The 18,813-nt window shown below is 42.6% G+C and overlaps 1 protein-coding gene across 1 annotated transcript in view; it reads left to right on the top strand.

Moving 5' to 3' along the window:
- The first annotated feature begins 2,930 nt into the window (after nucleotides 1-2,930).
- Nucleotides 2,931-18,813, top strand: part of GUCA1C (guanylate cyclase activator 1C) — a 31,834-nt gene continuing 15,951 nt past the window's right edge. The window contains exon 1 of the mRNA XM_045863924.2: nucleotides 2,931-3,134. Within this exon, the coding sequence (XP_045719880.2) occupies nucleotides 2,931-3,134 (204 nt within the window). The remainder of the gene's footprint in view (nucleotides 3,135-18,813) is intronic.

The following is an 18,813-nucleotide window of genomic DNA, read 5'->3' as shown; positions in this document are numbered from 1 at the left end:
GCAATTGCTGGGTCATATGGTAGCTCTATTTTCAACTTTTTGAGGGGCAGAAGACATGAACAGACATTTTTCCCAAGAAGGCATCTCCTAATTTTTTATTGAAAAAAATTTTATAGTGTTTCGAGCCATATGGGATTAAAAAATTGAGGGGGTTAATTTCATTTTCTGGTTTTGAGTCATATTTAGAAAGGACATTCTAATGTTAAAAGTATAAGGAAATTTTACTTTGCTATAATGACTTTCATCATTAAATTGTTAAATCTTTGATTCATCTAGAATTTATTTTCGTGAAGGGAGTAAGCTAAAAATCTGTGTTTCCAGATAGATAGAGTATTGTCCCCAAACTATTCATTGAATAACTAATCTATTCTCCACTGATCTGCAGTGCTATCTTTATGGCATGTTAAATTCCTATTTGCATTTTGGGCCAAGTTAAAAAAAAATTTCCTATTATTTTTCATTGATTGTTCCAACTTTTCTCATGTTGGACCCATGTTACAGTTTTGGTAGGGGTAGTCAATAATTTTATATTTCAGAATTTTCTTTTGTATCTTTGCATGTTTTATTCTTATCCAGACTTAGAATTAGCATTTTTAGTCAACACCCACCCCTCAAACTTTATTTGCATTTTGTTTGGTGGGTGGTGGTGTAATAGATTAAGGTAGAATTGCCTTTTTTAAATATCAAGTCTTTCTACCGGGACCAAAATATGGTTTTCTGTATGTTCAGGTCTTTATGGGTGCCCTGTATTAGCATTTAAATTTTTTCTTCATATACATCCAGCACGTTCTGGTTAAATTTATTGTAATTTAGATATATTCTTTGACCTTTTAAAAATGAAGTCTTGGGATGCCTGGGTGGCTCAGTCGTTAAGCGTCTGCCTTCGGCTCAGGTCATGATCCCAGGGTCCTGGGATCGAGTCCCACATCGGGCTCCCCGCTCAGCGGGGAGTCTGCTTCTCCATCTCCCTCTCCTGCTCCCCCTGCTTGTGCTTGCTCTCTCTCTCTCTGACAAATAAATAAATAAAAATCTTTAAAAAAAAAAAAATGAAGTCTTTTTCCCATTATCTTATAGCAGGTTAATGTTTTATATACTTTTCTGAGTTTGGATATCAATATTGTATCCAGTATAAGAATCCTTATACTATTTGTAATAGTTTTAAATATTTTTCTGTATCAGCAAGTAATCATTTTAAAGAAGCATCATTTATATGAAGAAATACAGTTTCTGGACCTCAGGTCCTCGTATTCTTGATTTATCCAAAAATCTTCCTTCCACAAGAGATTTCCTTGGCTCCTTGAAAACTTTATCTTTCTCTGCCATCATCACCAGCCATTCTTTTCTTAATCTAAAAATTGGTGATTAATAAATGTTAATGGTGATAAGAAGTCAATGACTCTGAACATCCTTCTGGCAGACATTTAGAAAGAATCTGCACAGGAACTTCCCCAGAGAATGGTCTTTGAAGATCCTAACAGGATATTCCTTATATTTCCTATCAGGACTGAATCCTCATCAGCTCATCTTCTTTCTTTGTCCTCTGCATGAAGAATCTCATCTCCTCTAATGGTTTCAAGTAATAAACATCAGGGTGCACGTACCCCTTTGGATCACTACATTTGTATCTTTAGAGTAAATACCCATTCCAAATGAATGAGTTCCACATTTCTATAACCTTATTGAATACCTGTTATTCAACTGTCATTGTGGAATCAAAATTTTTCTGTTATAAAGTCTACATTGGTATGTTTGAAACAAAATCAATCCTATATACCCTAACTACCCCCACCTCCTGTCAAGGCACTTCATTTAGGCCCCAAAGGCTCCAGTTCTTGGGGAACCTTGGGTTTAAAATAGGTAATCAGTTAGGACTAAGGAATAGGGACTAAGGCAGAAACCAGACTTAGGAACTGAGTCAATATGAGAACTGGGGGAAAAATGGAGTAAGGTTAGGAGAGGAGAACCAGGCTTGGGACCAGAGGACCCCCAGGTGGAAATAATGGAAGTCTGTTATTTCTATGTACAGTTGGCAGCAAGATTGGCTTGAGGACCACACAGGACAATTCAGTTCCATTACTGGACCATGGATAGAGTTCTTAGGCTCATTCACTCAATTTTCAAGTCCTTTGCAATTGGGGCTTGACTCAGACAAGATCAGCTTGGGAACTGGAGTGGGACAAAACAAGCAGGCAGAGGGCATGGGTAAAAGGCAGGAACAGCAAAAAAAAAAAAAAAGATAAGAACAATGCCTGAAGACACAGCTTAATGTGTCCTTTTATCTGCAGGCTGCACTTTTCTGCCTACCGCACCTACAGTGTTTTTACTACTACTAATACGGTTATTCCTACCCATTTCCCTCTTCTGGACGTAGACCTCCTTTACATTTTAATTGTACTCAGAATGTATAATTTTTCTGTGGTTTAAGATTTTTTTTTTCATCTGAATTTATCTTCACAATATTTATATATGAAAAGGCAAATATTCTTCTTATTATTTTACAGATGGGAACGCTGAGCCTGTAATGTTTCACTGCAGTAAGTGTAAACAAAACCTTGAGCCCAGGCTTCCTGATTGCAACTCAGAGTTCCTTCCATGAGACCCCACTCCACAATGTAGGCATAATTTAGGCTGACAATATGGCAAAGATTACTTGCTTAAAATATTGCCTCTGCCCTTCACAGAAAACTGTATCTCTGAATGTCAGTAAGTGCAATTCCATCAGTTAGCGATAAATGACCTAGTCTTAAAACTGTACAGATGAGTTAATCTCACTGGCTTTCTATTCTTATTTAGCCTATAACTGTAAGAGGTTTAGAGTAACTCTCTAAAGACATATGTTAGCCTCCAGTTTTAGTGAAGAGTGAGGAACTAAATCGGTAGGAACCTTACATGAAAACAACCTGAGAAAAAGCTGGAGACTGTGAGTCACGATGGGAAATAGCGAATCCATAGCTGGTGGTCAGACAGCAGTTCCTGCTAAAGAGAACTCTGTATGGGACAGAAAATTTATGAGGGAATATCCATCCGACCTGCAAACACTGCATGAATTTAAGACATTCTTGGGTCTGCAGGGTCTGAATTCAAAGGCCAATCAACATGTTGATCAAGTCTATAATACCTTTGACATGAACAAGGTAAGATCTTTACTTTTTATTTGGCTATGGTTCTGCATTGTCCCCTTTTTGAAAATTTGAAATAGCTTGAGGTAAAATGTGTGCATCTCACTGAACAGGGAGCTCTTCAGAGAACCCACAGCTTGTAGGTAAGTGAGTCATTAAACACATTTAGCACTGACGGCATGAAAGTAATTGGGAACTAGCCTCTCCGCCCTTGGAAATGTTCCTCATGTAGGGAGTTATTTTAACACCAAATTAAATCTCGGCATGGAATTCTAATGCTATCATTTAAATAAATCTAATAAGTGCAGATTGATTTACAAAGACTGTTTTCAAAGTATTTAATGCGTTGGTGACATTTTATAGAAAACCAAATTACAGGAATCTGCTTTAAAAAGTGTGATTGCATCTAGATTGGCAGGTAAAATCAATACAAATTCGCCAACATGTTGTTTGTACTCAGAAGCTGGAATGCTGGAATACTTTTTCATATCTGACCAATTTACTTACTAAACAAAACAATTTAGTTTTAAATTCAGATAAATTTTAGTTCCTAAAGATTGTCACTCAACTATTGTCTTGAATTTACTCATTCCTGAGGAGTTGCTGCACATTTAATTTTCAAGACTTGTAAAAATACAAAGATGAGGGGGGAAAAAACTGGGAATAGAAAAAAATAAGCCAAAAAAGTAACAATCTGACCTAGCAGGCTCAAATTCTTCCTGCCTAATTTTCCTTGTGCCTTTCAGTTATTTTTTTACCTGTATATTTCAAAATGGGCTGATGCCATCTAGAATGAAAGGGAAAGGGGAAATGCTGCTCATTGAAAAATAGATGACTTTAGAAGGCTGTGTGTGAGAATAGATGAGAAAGAAGTGATAATTCAATACAATTAAAACAACTGGCTGTCCATTGGGACATATGGAATCTAGCACAGCTCTTTGAGCCCTTTTCCAAATCAAAACAAAACCAAAAACAAAACAAGAACAAACCAAAACAGCAGATGACTTAAAAGGAGGTAATAGCCAGGAACTGGGGAAAATGAAACCTGTGGTAAATTAACAGCTATTTTGGTTCTAGTAATAATGTTGGGAACAGATTTCTTTTAGGACATGTTCTTTGTTTTTTTGTTTTTTTGTTGTTTTTTGTTTGTTTGGGGGGTTTCCTTTTTTTAAAATTTAAGTTCAATTAATTAACATGTAGTGTATTATTAGTTTCAGAGGTAGAGTTCAGTGATTCATCAGTTGCATACAACACCCAGTGCTCATTCCATTACATGCCCTCCTTCATGCCCACCACCCAGTTACCCCATCCCCCTCCCTCAACTCCCCTCCAGCAACCCATCTGGAATAAATAGCAAGTAAGAGGAAGTAGAAGAAAGGATCAGCCACCTGGAGGACAGAGTCATGGAAAGTAATCAAGCCAAGCAGATGAAGGAGGGGGGAATATGCAAAATGAGAATAGACCCAGGGAACTCAGCAACACTGTCAAGCATAACAGTCGCATGATAGGGATCCCAGAAGGAGAAGAGCAAGAAAAGGGGGCAGATTTGTCTGAAGAAATAATAGCTGAAAACTTCCTGAATCTGGGGAAGGAAAGAGAAATCCAGATCCAGGAGGCATAGAGAGCCCCCAACACAACCAGCCCAAAGAGGTCTGTGCCAAGACACAAAGTAAATAAGATGGCCAAAAGTAGTGATAAAGAGAGAATTTTAAAAGCAGCAAGAGAAAGGAAAGCAGGTACATACAAGGGAAACCCCATACGCCTATCAATGGGTTTTTCAGCAGAAACTCTGCAGGCCAGAAGAAAGTGGCATGATAAATTCCAGCTGCTAAAAGGAAAAAATCTACAGCCAAGAATACTCTATCCAGCAAGGCTTTCATTTAGAATAGAGGGAGAGATCGAGTTTCCCAGAAAAACAAAAATTAAAAGCAAAACCAGCCACATCCCTGTCACACACTATGCCATCGGCCTGTGAGTCCCAAATTCACAGTCCAGCTGCCCTCCTGCCCGAGTCAGCATGCACGGCCTGCTACCTGCTCAATGCCAGGTCAACATGCCTTCACCTCAGATTGCCAAGGGCTCAAAATGACACTCTTTCCCTCAAATTCCACCCCCTGTGCTCAAGTCTGTGCACAAAAGTGGGAATAATTATAACAGCAGAATGAAGCAACCCAAACATCTATTTCTGTGGAATATAGAATGGATAAAAGGAGTGTGCTAGGCTGAGAACATCTCCAACAAGCACATCAAAGAACAATACATACAGCATGATTCTGGTTAGTAAAAAAAAAAAAAAAAAAAAACACCTGGGAAGAATAAAACAAGATGAAACCAGAGAGGGAGACAAACCCTTAATAAGAGACTCGTAAGCATAGGAAGGACATGTTCTTTGTTATCAAGCATGAATGACGTACTGCCTGCTTAGCATGACAGTGTCTCCCTCCTCATAAATTTTACTTAGTGTAGATGCAAACAAACAACAGTTCTGCCCCCAAGGAGATTACAAATCAGTGGGAAAATGAGACAGATTCTGCTTTTGTTCTTAACGTTGAACTATGTTCTAGATAGGCTGTAAGCTGAATGCTTGTGTCCCCCCTGTTAACCTTAAAAATAAAACTGCCAGTTATTTTTACCAGCAAAAATGGGACTATTTGGAAATAATAGAGAATTGCAATTTTGGACAAGTAAGCTATGGCAGAACCAAAGGCATGTCTGCAGAACAAAGAAGAGAAACACTCCTGTACAGAGGAAAGGGTGAGATTGGGAAGACTTTTATAAATAAAAAGTCGGTTGGAGTAAACTGGGAGTTTGAAGTATAATGGCTTTTCATTGTCTGAATTGTGATGGTATCTCATGGGCTGGACTGCTGCGGAGTGGGGATGGGGCGCTTCTTTTCCTGCTGCTGGGCTAGTAAAGTATCCACAGGCAAGATCCAGTCTCTTCCGGGTGGGTCTGCAATTGACTAGGAGTGGTAGCGTGTGAGAGCGCCCCCTGCTGGCCTCCTGACTCCATTCTAAATGAGCTTTCCTTTTTTATTGGTCGCACGCCCAAATTCATATGTTGAAATCGAACCCCCCCCCCCCCCCGCCGCCCGCTCCCGCGGGACAGTATTTGATAGTATTTGGAGGTCTTTGGGAGGTGATTAGGTCATGAGGGCAGAACCTTCCTGAATGGGCTTAGTGCCCTTATGAAGAGATCCCAGAGTGTCTTCCTCCACGTGAGGACATAGAAGACTGGCTGTCTATGAACCAGTAAGTGGGCTCTCACCAGACAGGGAACCAGCCTGAGCCTTGATCGTGGATTTCCTCGCTTAAAGAAGAACTGTGAGAAATAAATTTCGCAGTGCTTTAAACCACCCAGTCTACGGAATTTTTGTTACAACAGCCCGAAGTGACCCAGACCCGAACTGTGTGCATGTTGGCACGTGGTCTGTGTGTGTCTGCCTATGTGTGTGTGTCTCAGCTCCTTCTCTCCGCCATCCTACATGTTTTGCTCTTCGCGCAGCGGCTGCCATCCCACTGTGCCCGCTAAAAGCCGCCTCGTTCACAGCGGAGGTCTGTGGTTCTAGAAGGCAGCTTCTCAGACTCTGGCAGTCCTGCTGGGAGGTTAGAAGATGAGCTGTTGCCAGGGTTTCTCAGTTATTCTTCCAAGTAGCTGGTGACCTATCCCAGGCCAGAGATGTTGTTGTTAGCCCAGTGTTTGTGGAAGCACTGCGTGTCGGTGGTTCCTGGGTGAGAACAGGAGCGCTGGGTAGAGACAAGAAGGGCTGTCAAAGCGAGGCAGGGGCTGCGGGCAGCCAGGCAGTCTGCGCATGCGCCACCGGAGTGGCCTCTCCCGACAGCCTCGGGACAGCCAAGCCCCCCTCGGGAGCTTAATTTAAATCACTCGGGAGTTCTGCTGGTGGTCGCGATTTATCGTAGAGATTTTGTTTGCTTAGCGAGCAAGCGAACCTAGGCGGTGATGACGGATGCCACACAAAGTGTGGGGATCTCGATACAAAATCAGGCTGTAAAATGAGGAGAAGGATTGTTCGTTATCAAGTGATAGTAAGAAATGATATGCAGTTATGCACAGGAAAACAAAAAAAGCCGTATATTTAATCAGATCGATAAAACTCTCAGCTGTCCAGAATCCTGGAGGATTTACCCTTTCTGTGGAGCTTCTCTACGGCTTTAACTATTCTGGATGGAAATCATTGTAAAATGCATTTCATACTTTTCCTGACTCCCCCAAGTGCCGGTGAAACGTTTTTTGATATCAGAGTCATTATCATGAACATTGGTTGTTACATTTTTGAAATACCACCAAGCACCCATGCCTTTTGAAGTTGCTGGGGCTAAGTTTCCTGATGCTGAAAATCATGAAAATATATGCTTTCGTTGTGTTTGCCTTTTGTTGTTTTTCTCTTTCCCTGCTGTCAGACACACCTTTCCCAGCTTTCTGATTGTTCTAATAATAATGGGCTTCCAATCTCTTTGTACACTGTCATTTCTAACCTGGCTTTGTTATGTACTCCAGTTAACTAAACCTGTTGGAATCGTGCTTCAAGTAGAAATAAATAGATCCTAAAGTTTAGAGCATAATTCCTGTGGCTAATCACAGACCCTTGCAGGCGTCTCCTTGTCACTCCTCAACAGTAGTTAATTAACCGTAGTTAATGCTTGAAATGTGTGTGATGGTGTTCTAGGGACGGTACATAAACTAACGCATTCAACATCGCAGTGATAATAGAACCTACTTTACAGTAGTGGCCATGACGTTGGCACCTCAGATCTAACCGGAAGGTATTGACCAGGACCCCAGGTGCATTGCTTTGAAATCCTTCACTGCATGCACCGAGTCCATGCTTGGTTTTAGATTACCACCAATGATTGAGTGTGGCAGAAATAATAAGGCGAACCCATTTCTAAGACACAGGATTCCTTTGTCAGCAGGCTTTGACTCAAGGATTTCCTGGTGGCTTTGTCAAACCATCGGTTTCAGGAGTGTCTAGGACACTTCCGTCCAAACTTCTTTTACACCCTTCTTCATCTGGGTCAGATTAGCTCATTCAGCCTTTCCTGACTTCCTTCCTGTTTCATTCCAAATAGCATTTCTCCAAATAAGATCTTTCAATTAGGATTAATAGGTCTAATATCCAATGAATAAGAGTCACAGGAAAAGAGCCCAGAGAAAATGTAAAGTTATAACAAAACAACCCAGAAAAATTTCCCAGACCTATTAGACACATGTTTCACAAGGGCCCAGCACAATAAATAGAAAGACATCAACCTACAGTGTACATGGAGAAATTTTTTTAAGCAGGGATAAAAAGAAATTCCTAAATCTAAGAAGAAAAAAAAAATATATATATATATCACATCTTTATCCATTCATCAATCAATGGACACTCTTGCTTCCATATCTTGGCTATTGTAAATAATGTTGTTATAAACATAGGGATGCATGTATCTCTTAAGCATATTTTTTATTGTTCCTTAATTTGAGTTTGCATCCAAACAAGGTCCATAGGTGGAAATTGGTGGCTATGACTCTTAAGTCTGTTTTTTTCTGTAATAGTCCCCTAACCACCTCCTCCCCCCCGCCATTTATGCCATTCATTTGCTGGAGAAAGTGAGTCATTGGTTCTGTAGAATGTTTTGCATTCTGGATTTAGTTGATTGCTTTCTTGTGCTATCTAGCTTTCTAGTGCTATCAAGCTGTCTATTCTTCATATTTGTAAATCTTGAATAGATTCAGATTCATTTGCTTGGCAAAAAATACTTTGTAAGTGCATAATTATTGGTTGTCACACTTTTCTTGGATTGTCCATTAGTTTCAGGAGGTGTCAGCCTGATGATGATAAGGCAATTATTAACTCCATGTAAAATAAGGAAGTCCATAATTTTGGTACACCAATGGGCTATACAGAGAACAAAATGTACTAGTCATTAAAATTAAACTCTTGACTACAATTGTGAATATGGAGGAAGAACTGTGGTGTGCTCGGAAATGTTTAACTAGTTCTCCGGGGTGGTGGGGGAAGCCCTGGTAACCTATGCTGATTTCAATGGCGTAAATACTCCCACCATGGCCAATTTCAAGCTACCAACCATTTAATAGTTGGTCTGCAAACTTCCTGAAAATTTAACGATCAGCTAGCACCAGAAGATAGAATAGGCGCCAGGACACTACTTGGATATATATATGGGGTCATGGAACTAAAGACCTGTCATTTGCTATAACAGGAAATTAAACAGATAATGTCTAGAATTGATAAATCTAAAACATCAGTAGAATAACCATCATTACAAAGATGTAAATAAAGGCTAGAAAAAATAACCAGAAAGTTCAAAGTTTTACATTATACACCTTTTCATTTAATTGATTAAAAAGTACGACACGGTGTAAGTGTGGCTCTTGTGGTCTGTGTTAAACTCGCACAGGGTGAGACGGCAGGACTTGAAGTTAGGTGGGCTCCCAGCGCTGACGGGGTCACCGCAACTTTCATAGGCCCCTAACCCTCCCCTCCCCCACCCCGCCATTTGTGCCATTGATCTGCTGGGGACGTGCCTCACTGCCGAAGCGGAAGCGGATGAGAGGCTGGGGAGCATTCCAGCTGGGTCTGGGCCAGCACAGATACTCCACAAACAAGAAACACTGGGAAACTGATGTTGCTGGCTCTTGGCTCCTACAAGGCACTGTTCCTGCCTCAGCATCCGTGGGCTTCACCTGGAGATGGATGCAAAATGCCCAGTTCCCGGGAAACTGCCTCCCATCCGAGGCACGAACCTACACTCTGGGCTCTATGCATAGACAAAATTGAACTAACTTGTGCTGTGCTGAGATCCAGCCATGAGAGAAGCACCCAGCAGCGCTGTGCATCCTGTACCTTCGCACTCCGGCCGCCCTGCTTTCTTCACACGAGATCTGCCATGTGCTCTGCACCTCTCCTCTCTCTTTTTAAGTACGAGTAGTGCGTGAATTCATCCTTGTGAAACAACAGTGCAAAACACAAACGATAAAAACACATTAATCATCCCCTTCAGATCCTGCATGCTTTCCCAGACCAGGAACCTACCATGGCGGTGTAAAATAGATGTTGAACAAATATTTACTGAGTGATTGAATAAAATAGTGACAAATGGAGTATCGTCACTCTTATATTTGCACTTTTTTCCCCTTTCCATCCCTCTCTCTCCTTCCCTCCCTTTTCTTTTCATATTTATACCAAGGAGGGCCACTGTGTCTTCCAAAGTATAACCTAGTTCCCAATTAGAGTGATTATCTCAAGGGAAATTTTAAAATTTCTTTTCTACCTCTATAGCTTTTAAGAATTTCAGCTCACACACTCAGGCATTCGGGAAATGTAACTTTAGTTTTCCATAATGGAGTTAATTTATATTTTGAGCCCCCATTTTACCAAGGAGTGCTCCCCCTTCCCAGGGCTGCAGGTAAAGCCCTTGCATCGAAATCAGCATTAACCCGGGGCAGAGGGGCAGCTGTTCACACTGGTATTTGCTGAGACTGCATCTCTCCTCTCACCTCCTGCCCCCACTCGCAAGGCCGCTGTCTGCACGGCGGGCCTCCTGGGTCAGGTTCTTTCTGAGCTTCCTCATACTCCTAGGCACAGAAGCCTCCTCGGCTGGCTCAGGACTGTGTGATCAGATTCTCCATCCAGCCCTTCCTCCCAAGCCCAGTGAGTGAACCACAGGTGCTTCTGTTCTTCTATCCGCCACACCCACCTGGCGTATTTCCTGTCACCCAGACCTCCAGCCATGCTTGGCCCTCATAGAGCAGTGCCCTCTCCCCATTCCCGTTCCCCAGAGTCTTGCAATTCTCTCTTCTTTCCTAAATCCAGCCTCTGGAATCTTGATCTAGTTTGGAAGGACCCAGGAGAAACTAGAGAAAACTGGCTCTAATTATGTGTTCTTTCCAATTTTTTGTTTATGGCATAAATTTTATGCTCTGAATCCTAAATGGCTTAAACTATTGAGAGTCAAGAGCTAAGAATGAACTTGCTTTCCGCTTCTCTGCTACAGTGACTTAACTCTTAGGCAATGAAAATCTTCACTGACTATGGGAGGGCTAGATGATAGATGAGATTAGCAGGGGCGTCTGGGTGGCTCAGTCATTAAGCGTCTGTCTTCCGCTCAGGTCATGATCCCAGGGTCCTGGGATTGAGCCCCGCATCGGGCTCCCTGCTCGGCCGGAAGCCTTCCTCTCCCTCTCCCACTCCCCCTGCTTGTATCCCCTCTCTCACTGTGTCTCTCTTTGTCAAATAAATAAAATATTTTTAAAAAATAAAAATAAAAAAAGATCAGCAGGAGAAGAGTCACATCCTCAATACACCCCATTATTATCCCACTGCATTTGCAAATATTTACTGAGCACCTCCTTGTCCTCAAAGGAGTTTAGAATCTCGTGGGATGGCAAATGCATCCTCAAGTAATAAAAGATAGTGAAGAATCGAAGACTGAAAGAGGGCAAAGCATACTATTTAATTGCAAGATTCTAGATGGGTCTCAGGTACTCTAGGCTGGTTTTAAACCCTGCGCGGGGATGTGACCGATGGACCAGCTTCTCCCTAGACATGCAGGCTGGATGGGGGGCAGGAAACTCTCCAGTGCTATCCCAGCAGGACAGGCATGGTAGAAAAAGCACACTCGCATTTTGGAGTGGTGTGAGGGTGGGGGTGAGTAGGTAGGTAGTAGACGTGACTTTCTATACCCCCAGAGAGTTTACAATCTGGTTGAGGATAAAAGTTATGTGGTGACTAAATGCCCAAAGCATAAAATAAGGCAGCATAACAAACTATAGCAGGACTGAGCTATTCAAGGTACATTTATTGGGATCCAAAGATGAAACAAAAATAAAATGTAGAATTAGGCAAGGCCTTTTGGAGAAGTTGAGGCACTTTGGGACTCTGGAGGAAGGGAAGAACTTGAATTATTACCCGTAAATGCTAACACTTACTGAATGCTTCTGTACCAGTCACTGTTTTAAGCACTTCACAGTCATTAGATTCCTCAGAGCAATATTATATACGTAGCTACTATTTTTCACATTCGCATTCCCATTTTCCCAATGAGGACACTGAGGCACAGAGAGGTTTAGTCACTCACCTGAAACGACACAGCAGAATTGGAATGCTGGCGGTCTGACTCCAAGGGCTGCACCGTAAATTGCTACGGTATTCCACCTTTAACAGAGGAGTTGCGAATTTCAATTAAGAGAACAGCTCTCTACCAGGTAGGAGAGGGGAGGGTATGTGGGGACCTCACCAAGACAGAGGGTCACTGCTAGAGCATCCCTGGCAACCCCACATGTCGGCCGTCTCACCTGTGTCTCTGCCGTGTCCGGACAGCCCATTGTTGCCACTGCGTGAGTTCTTACATCAGAGCTGAGCAATGAGGCATGCCGAGCACCGAGAAGCCCGTAGTGACTTGCCTGGAGAATCTCAGAGCAGAAAGTGAGCCCTCGGCCCTCTGGCTGCCGGTGACATTCTTTCTCTCTGATAGACGTGAAGGTGAATGGATGGCACTCTGGGCCACATCTAGGCGTCTGGGCTTTATCCAAACAGAGTGCCATTGGGAGCTCCGAGATCAAAAGTGCTCTGCCCCTTGTAAGACTCCGAGGTCTACAAGTGAGAGAAAATGGTTTCTCTGAACTTACGGGTTTGGAACTCAAACTGTAAATGGAGTGATGGTTTAAGCCAGAAAAGCTGTTGTCAGCACTAGGGGACATTTAAAGGCTAGGAGAAAACAAAACAGCAGGGCAAGTTTTCAGGGTATTTAAATTCACCTTCTCGGAAAATCCTGGGAATCAAGAAGGAGGGAAGGCGAATGATTTCCTAGAAACGTGGGTGATAACTGTTAAAGAGAAGTGAGGGTAAGTTGCAAGCTGGGGGATCTAATAGATGATTACTACAATATATGTGCTGGTTTACCTATAAATATGTTCACAAATCAAATCTTAGCTTCGATGTTAGCTTCCTTGCTATTTTTAATGAGCCTTGTGAATCTCTGTACTACGAAGCCCAGGCCACCCCCGGGGCGGTGGAGGCTCTACAGGAGGGGTGAGGCTGCCGGGCCCCCATCCCAGCTCTGACCCTTATCGTGTGTGTAATCTCGGACAAGACTCAGATAGCCTGTGTGTGTCAGGGTCGTCAGTTCTAAAACCGAGACAAGACTTAGCCCGCCTACATTATCCCTGAGCTCATGTGAAATAACGAGGAGAAAACTGGGAAAATGTGCACGATAGCCCACCAAGGGATGGTGCGTTTATCTGTAAAATGCAGATAATTCTGATCTCAGTCCCCACGCGTCTGACAACAGTGAAGATTAACTTTATTCTTTATCAAGCTCAAATTCGATTTCCGAATGAAAGGGTGTACCTCCAGGTGCAGAGGCCGCTTGCCCACCATTTCTCCTCTTTAACTGACCCCAGTGCTGTAGATGGACCTTTGTTGGAAAGGTCAACCTTTGCTGGTTGGGGGCACATTGGCCCCTTCAAATGGTTGCCAGTCACAGAATGAAATTAATTAAATGGGAATCATCTTCGAGTTTCAACCGTCTTTTCAACACAGGATAGCTGCACGGGATCACTGGCTCTACTTGAAATTCACAGGTGACCTCTGGTTAGTTGGTTCCTTCGCTTCTCTCTGTGTGAGAACCCTTGAAAAATGGATCAGGCAACCTGGCTTTTAACTTGTGTCGTAATTGCTGCTCATTAACCCCCTGTCTGCCCTGCAGCTTCTGACACTGTATTAGGTTGTCTGGCCTGCAGGGTGACCTCCATTACTGCCGCTCTTCGTAAGACACATTACTGGAAACATGACCAACTACTCCAGCCCACGAGGCTGCAATCTCTTAAAGGGAAAGACCGAGCCTACTGCTTCTGAACGACCAACTCAGAAGCTCTCAGGAAGCATTTGTTGGTGATAATAAAATACCTCATCTTTGGTCAACACTTTGTAATTTACAAAGCGTTTCCGTGTATAACATCACTTATCAACATGTTGCTTGAGCTTCTCACAGAATTTTACCCGTTAAAGACATCAACTGTGCCTGCTGACATACATTGAAACGTAAGCTGTTATAACTCGTGTATTTGAACAAAATCTGTTGGAATTGTCGTTCTCAAATCTGGCTCCATATTAGAAGCACCTGGGGGTGTTATTAAAGTGACCCCTGGTTGGGCCTCCACCTTAGCCCGACCGAATCAAAACAATGTTTTGTTTGTTTTAAACTGCCAGGTGGTTTGACTGTGCATCCAGATAGGAACACCACAGTTATGCCAGAAAGACCACTGTCAAAGTGCTAGAAAGCTGGGCTCTAAGCCAATTTTTGCTACCGAAGAGCTTCGTAGCATGGATACATTTAAAAAAGGGACTTTGGGTCCAAATCTTTTAATTCAGAGGCAGTTCCTCTGACTGTTCTTTCAGTTACAACATAGTAGAGAAACACAGCCTCGAAGCAAGTAATACAGGTCTATATGCTCCACCATCTGGTCCGTCTCTGTTTACCTCTTTTATTCAGTAAAGACAAGGATCCAGGCTTTTCCATGGGAAATAACATTCTTAGGAGACAACAAGCTGTCTGACTTAGGGTGAGACTGGATTTTATTTTATCTGTGACAATATTGCTTAGGGAGACACATTGGCTACCTAAGGAAGTTCTTGCAAAAGGCTTCCATTGCTATAGTCGCTGGTGGGTCTTCCAAAGTTAGCCCATTCAGAAGTGATCCAATTCAGACAATTGTTCTGCCTTCCCCCAAAGCACCTGAAACTGGCTTCTAATCCACAGTGGTCCAGACACCACCGAGCTGGCCGCGTGCTGGGCACAGATGCTCAGGGCTTCCTGATTGATACCCAGGAAACCTATTCAGAATTGTGAGCTTGTTTGATAAGTACTGTGAGAAATCCTTTGTCCCAGAACACTTGAATTTTGTACAGTTGTGGTCAAGAACAACTTTGATCTGCGTAAAGATCATGTTATAGAACCGACCTACCAAGCCAGCAGTATATTTCTCATCTTAAAGAGCTGAGTCTCTTTTCAGGACATTCCAGAAACTCCATGGCTGATGGAGACTATGTTTGTTGTTAATGTAAGTGTCTGTCGGTGAAAATGGGGTTAGGTCATAAATGCTGAACATAACTTTTACAGATTTCAAAAATTCACAAAACTATTTTAAAAAGTATTCATAGATGTTTGACAAAATTGAGAGGGTCCTTATATTACCTAGTTTTTTTTTTGCAGCTCCTAAAATGCAAATTAAATATCACCGACAATTATGGATCAATCATACAATGTGCTTATACTAACTCTCTCGGTTTCCTTACCCTGACCATCTGAGCAACCATTTCCAGGCAGACATTTCAGTTCCTGTGTTGCTGCTGACTTGCCACAGCTGGTAAAATACCACTGGGAAGTGTCACATGTGAAAGAATGGAAACATTGAAATGTCTTCAGGTGAGGGGCTGTGGAAACTTGTGAATTCTTCCCAGGTAGCAATTCTGTGAAAAGTAGCAGAACATTAATGCTGTGAGAAGGGATAGTTTTACTCTGGGGGAGGGTTTGGAAGATTTGTGTTGGATTCGGATTATTTGTTTTCCTGAATGAGAGGGTGCACTAGAACGTATGGGGTCTGACCCCTAGTTGTTGTAGTAACAATCCTGTTCCTATGGTCTTGGAGTCAATAGACCCCAGGACGCTGTGCTTATTGGTATATACCGTTTAGGGCCTTTTTCGGGTTAACTGAATTCAGGTGTGAAAAGCACAATGCCTGGCCTGTGTGTGTAGCAACTTTTACATCAGCATCAATAGTTGTCATTGTCCTCGTTTGAGGAGGCTTCCTGGAAGAGAAGCCCTAGAAACTGATGCTGGGCAACTTGAGGTCAGCTTCGGAGAAACTGCTACAAAACTCACGTATAGATGATCTTTGTGAGTACGGTTCTAAGGGCCATTCAAAAGGATCAGCAGAGACATGTGAATTACAAACCAGAAAAACCTATCTGATTCCGGCTGCCTGTTCTCACTCCATCCAAGGATGCTTTAAGCCTGACATCTACAAATCTCACCAGCAGCACTCGAGACTCAAGACACTGGTGTCTCCCCGCCTGGTGTCTAGACTCCCTCACTGCCATAACTTCAAGCTGGTGGATGATCCTCTCTGCTCAAGGAAACGCCCATATATTAGCAACTCTAGACCCAGCTGCCTCAGTCTTCCATAACTTCTATTAAATTCCCAACTGACCAATGTTGACCCATAGGTAGGGGCATCTCTACGCCCTTCATTCAGCATGAAGCAGCTACTGAAGACGAGACCTCCACTCAAATGCCAAAGATTTGTCCTTGTTGATCTGTCAAGGGGGAATGTAGAGGCCACTTGTATCCAATCTACTTGGACAATGGAAACCTGAGTAAGGTAGAAGGGCCCACAGTGATCCCCAACCCCCTGGCTGGATACAAACAGGCCCATTAGGTGGGACCCACCTCAAAATATCCATAAGTCGTAGCTGATAAATGGGTTACATACACCAGGACACAGGTACCAAAAATGGAAAATTCCATCTGTTCCCAGACCTTCTCACCTTCCCTCTTTAAAGACAGCCCCTCGTCATTGCCTCATAGCAGACAGCCTCTCCCTTACTGTCCTGCCCCCCTGCTCCTTTGCAGTGTATTCAATAGACTTCTATCTCCTTTAAAAAAAAATAGTTGTCATTGTCATTATGATTATTATGATTGTTATTTTTACTATTATTTGCAAAATGAAGGACTGTTTCTAGAACTGAAATTCTACAATTTGAATCTGTGAAATGAAGCCAAGTTCCCCCAAGGACATTACCGAGATTATAAATTTGTACCTCCATCCCTGGGACAAAACTCCAAAGCAGATGTCTTGAAATATATTGAGATGACATTTCAGTATCTGTTTCTTGGAGTCTCTCAGGCATACAGAGAGTGATGGCAGGACCACACTGGCATATCAGATGATATCTACGGTGATATCTTACCTGGGTGTTTTACCAAGTGGGGAGAATGGAGGGGTTAGTCAGGGCTGCAGTGCAGGTGTGAGGCCCTGAAGAGGGGGAAATGCTGAGCCAAAGCAAGTACCAGCCACAGAGCAAAGGGACACTGTAGAGACTTAGCCAAGAGCAGAGGTGAAGACACAACAGGGTTAGCTACACCAGTGTGTGGGCTTCTGTTCCTGGAGGGGCAGCTGGGGAAATTTCCGGGGAAACATAGGCCGGGAGGGCTATCGTCTCTGGGGTGCCGGAGGCTGAATCCTTGGGTAGGGCGAGGGGGCTAAGGATTCCCAAATGGACAGAAGTGTTCATCAAAGATACCAAGAAGCAGGAGAGGCAAGAGGAGAGAGAACACTTTTTGTCCTACTGGGCCGGATGGTTCTGCAGGGCAGGTGAGGGAGATCTGGAAGTGGTGGCTCTAAGAGCTCTCTGGGCTCACAGTGTCCCTGGGACGAAGCAGCTCAGACCACACAGGCCAGCTGTCCCTTGGGCAGCCCTGGGTATGAAGGAAGCACGGGCGCCAAGGTGTAGTATCTTCAGACATTGGGTCGCCTTACTTTATACGACTGTATTGCCAAATAGCCTACACATGTGAATCCAGAACAACACGCTGCACTGAATGTGTCCCATCTGTATGGACACCCCTCTCAGAAGAAGAATTCGGTTGTAATGCGTTTTGAGGGCAATAAATACTGGATGGCACAAAGAACAAAAGCCTTGGAGTAAGGCTAACTATATTTAAATCCTAGATCCACCTATGTCCTAACTTTGTTATTTAACTCGTCTATTTAGCCTCTCTGAAAATCCGTTTTCTCCTCTGTAAGCTAAGAATAATAAGGCTGCCTGTCAGGTTGCTGTTAGAATTAGAGATGATGCTTGGAAAGTGACTAGCACAGTGCTTGAAATATATATATGATAAATTTTATAGCTTTTATACTGAGTAATAAATAATAAAATAATTGATTCATATGCATATACGTTTTATAATTTAACTTTCTATCTGCATTTCAAATTGATCATATCCTGAAAGCAACTGTAATTTATGGCAGGTTGTGAACCCTGCCTGGAGACCACATAATTCCACCTGTGGATTTTCTGCTGACTAGAACAGAATAGATTTTGTTTTCCTTATTTTTTATTGTATTAGACTTCTAAAGTTTCATCTCTTTAATGGTAGAAAGAAAGAACAGAAAGTCTTACATATTTTTTATCGTTTTATACTTTCTTTATAGATGTAAAAAGTATGCCTTCTAGTTCCCATACATTTTAGAAACCACAAGAAAGCTTGGATTTAAAGTCTCCATATATTTTTTCTCTCTCTTGTTTTCACCGCCTTCTACAAAATGATTCATAATGTGTTAATGGACCAAACTCCTTTTGGAGCCCGAGGAACTGTCATGCTTCCATATCTTGGCCCTGTTTAACTCTTCCCTTTAACCCACTCCACCCCAAGAACATAATGTATAAATCTATAAATGTGTTGGGGTTCAAATGATTTTTGTACACATGCTCCCAAACTCTCCTTCTCTGAGGCTCATGAGAATGGGCCCAATTTTCTCCCTGCCCTCAACCTCAAAGGAGGATCCTGCCATTGCCAAACTAATGTTTTAGGATTTTGGTGCAGAATTATGAGACACATTGGGAGAGTGAAAGGCTGAAGTGTTCTCGTGCTTAGGCTGGCTGTGA

The sequence above is a fragment of the Mirounga angustirostris genome, unplaced genomic scaffold (genome assembly GCF_029215605.1).
Source record: "Mirounga angustirostris isolate CCGP_5_RB_7025 unplaced genomic scaffold, mMirAng1.0.hap1 SCAF_1, whole genome shotgun sequence".
NCBI classification, from domain to species: Eukaryota; Metazoa; Chordata; class Mammalia; order Carnivora; family Phocidae; genus Mirounga; species Mirounga angustirostris.
Note: the sequence above shows the minus strand (reverse complement) of the source record. Positions and strands in the feature narration are given on the sequence as shown.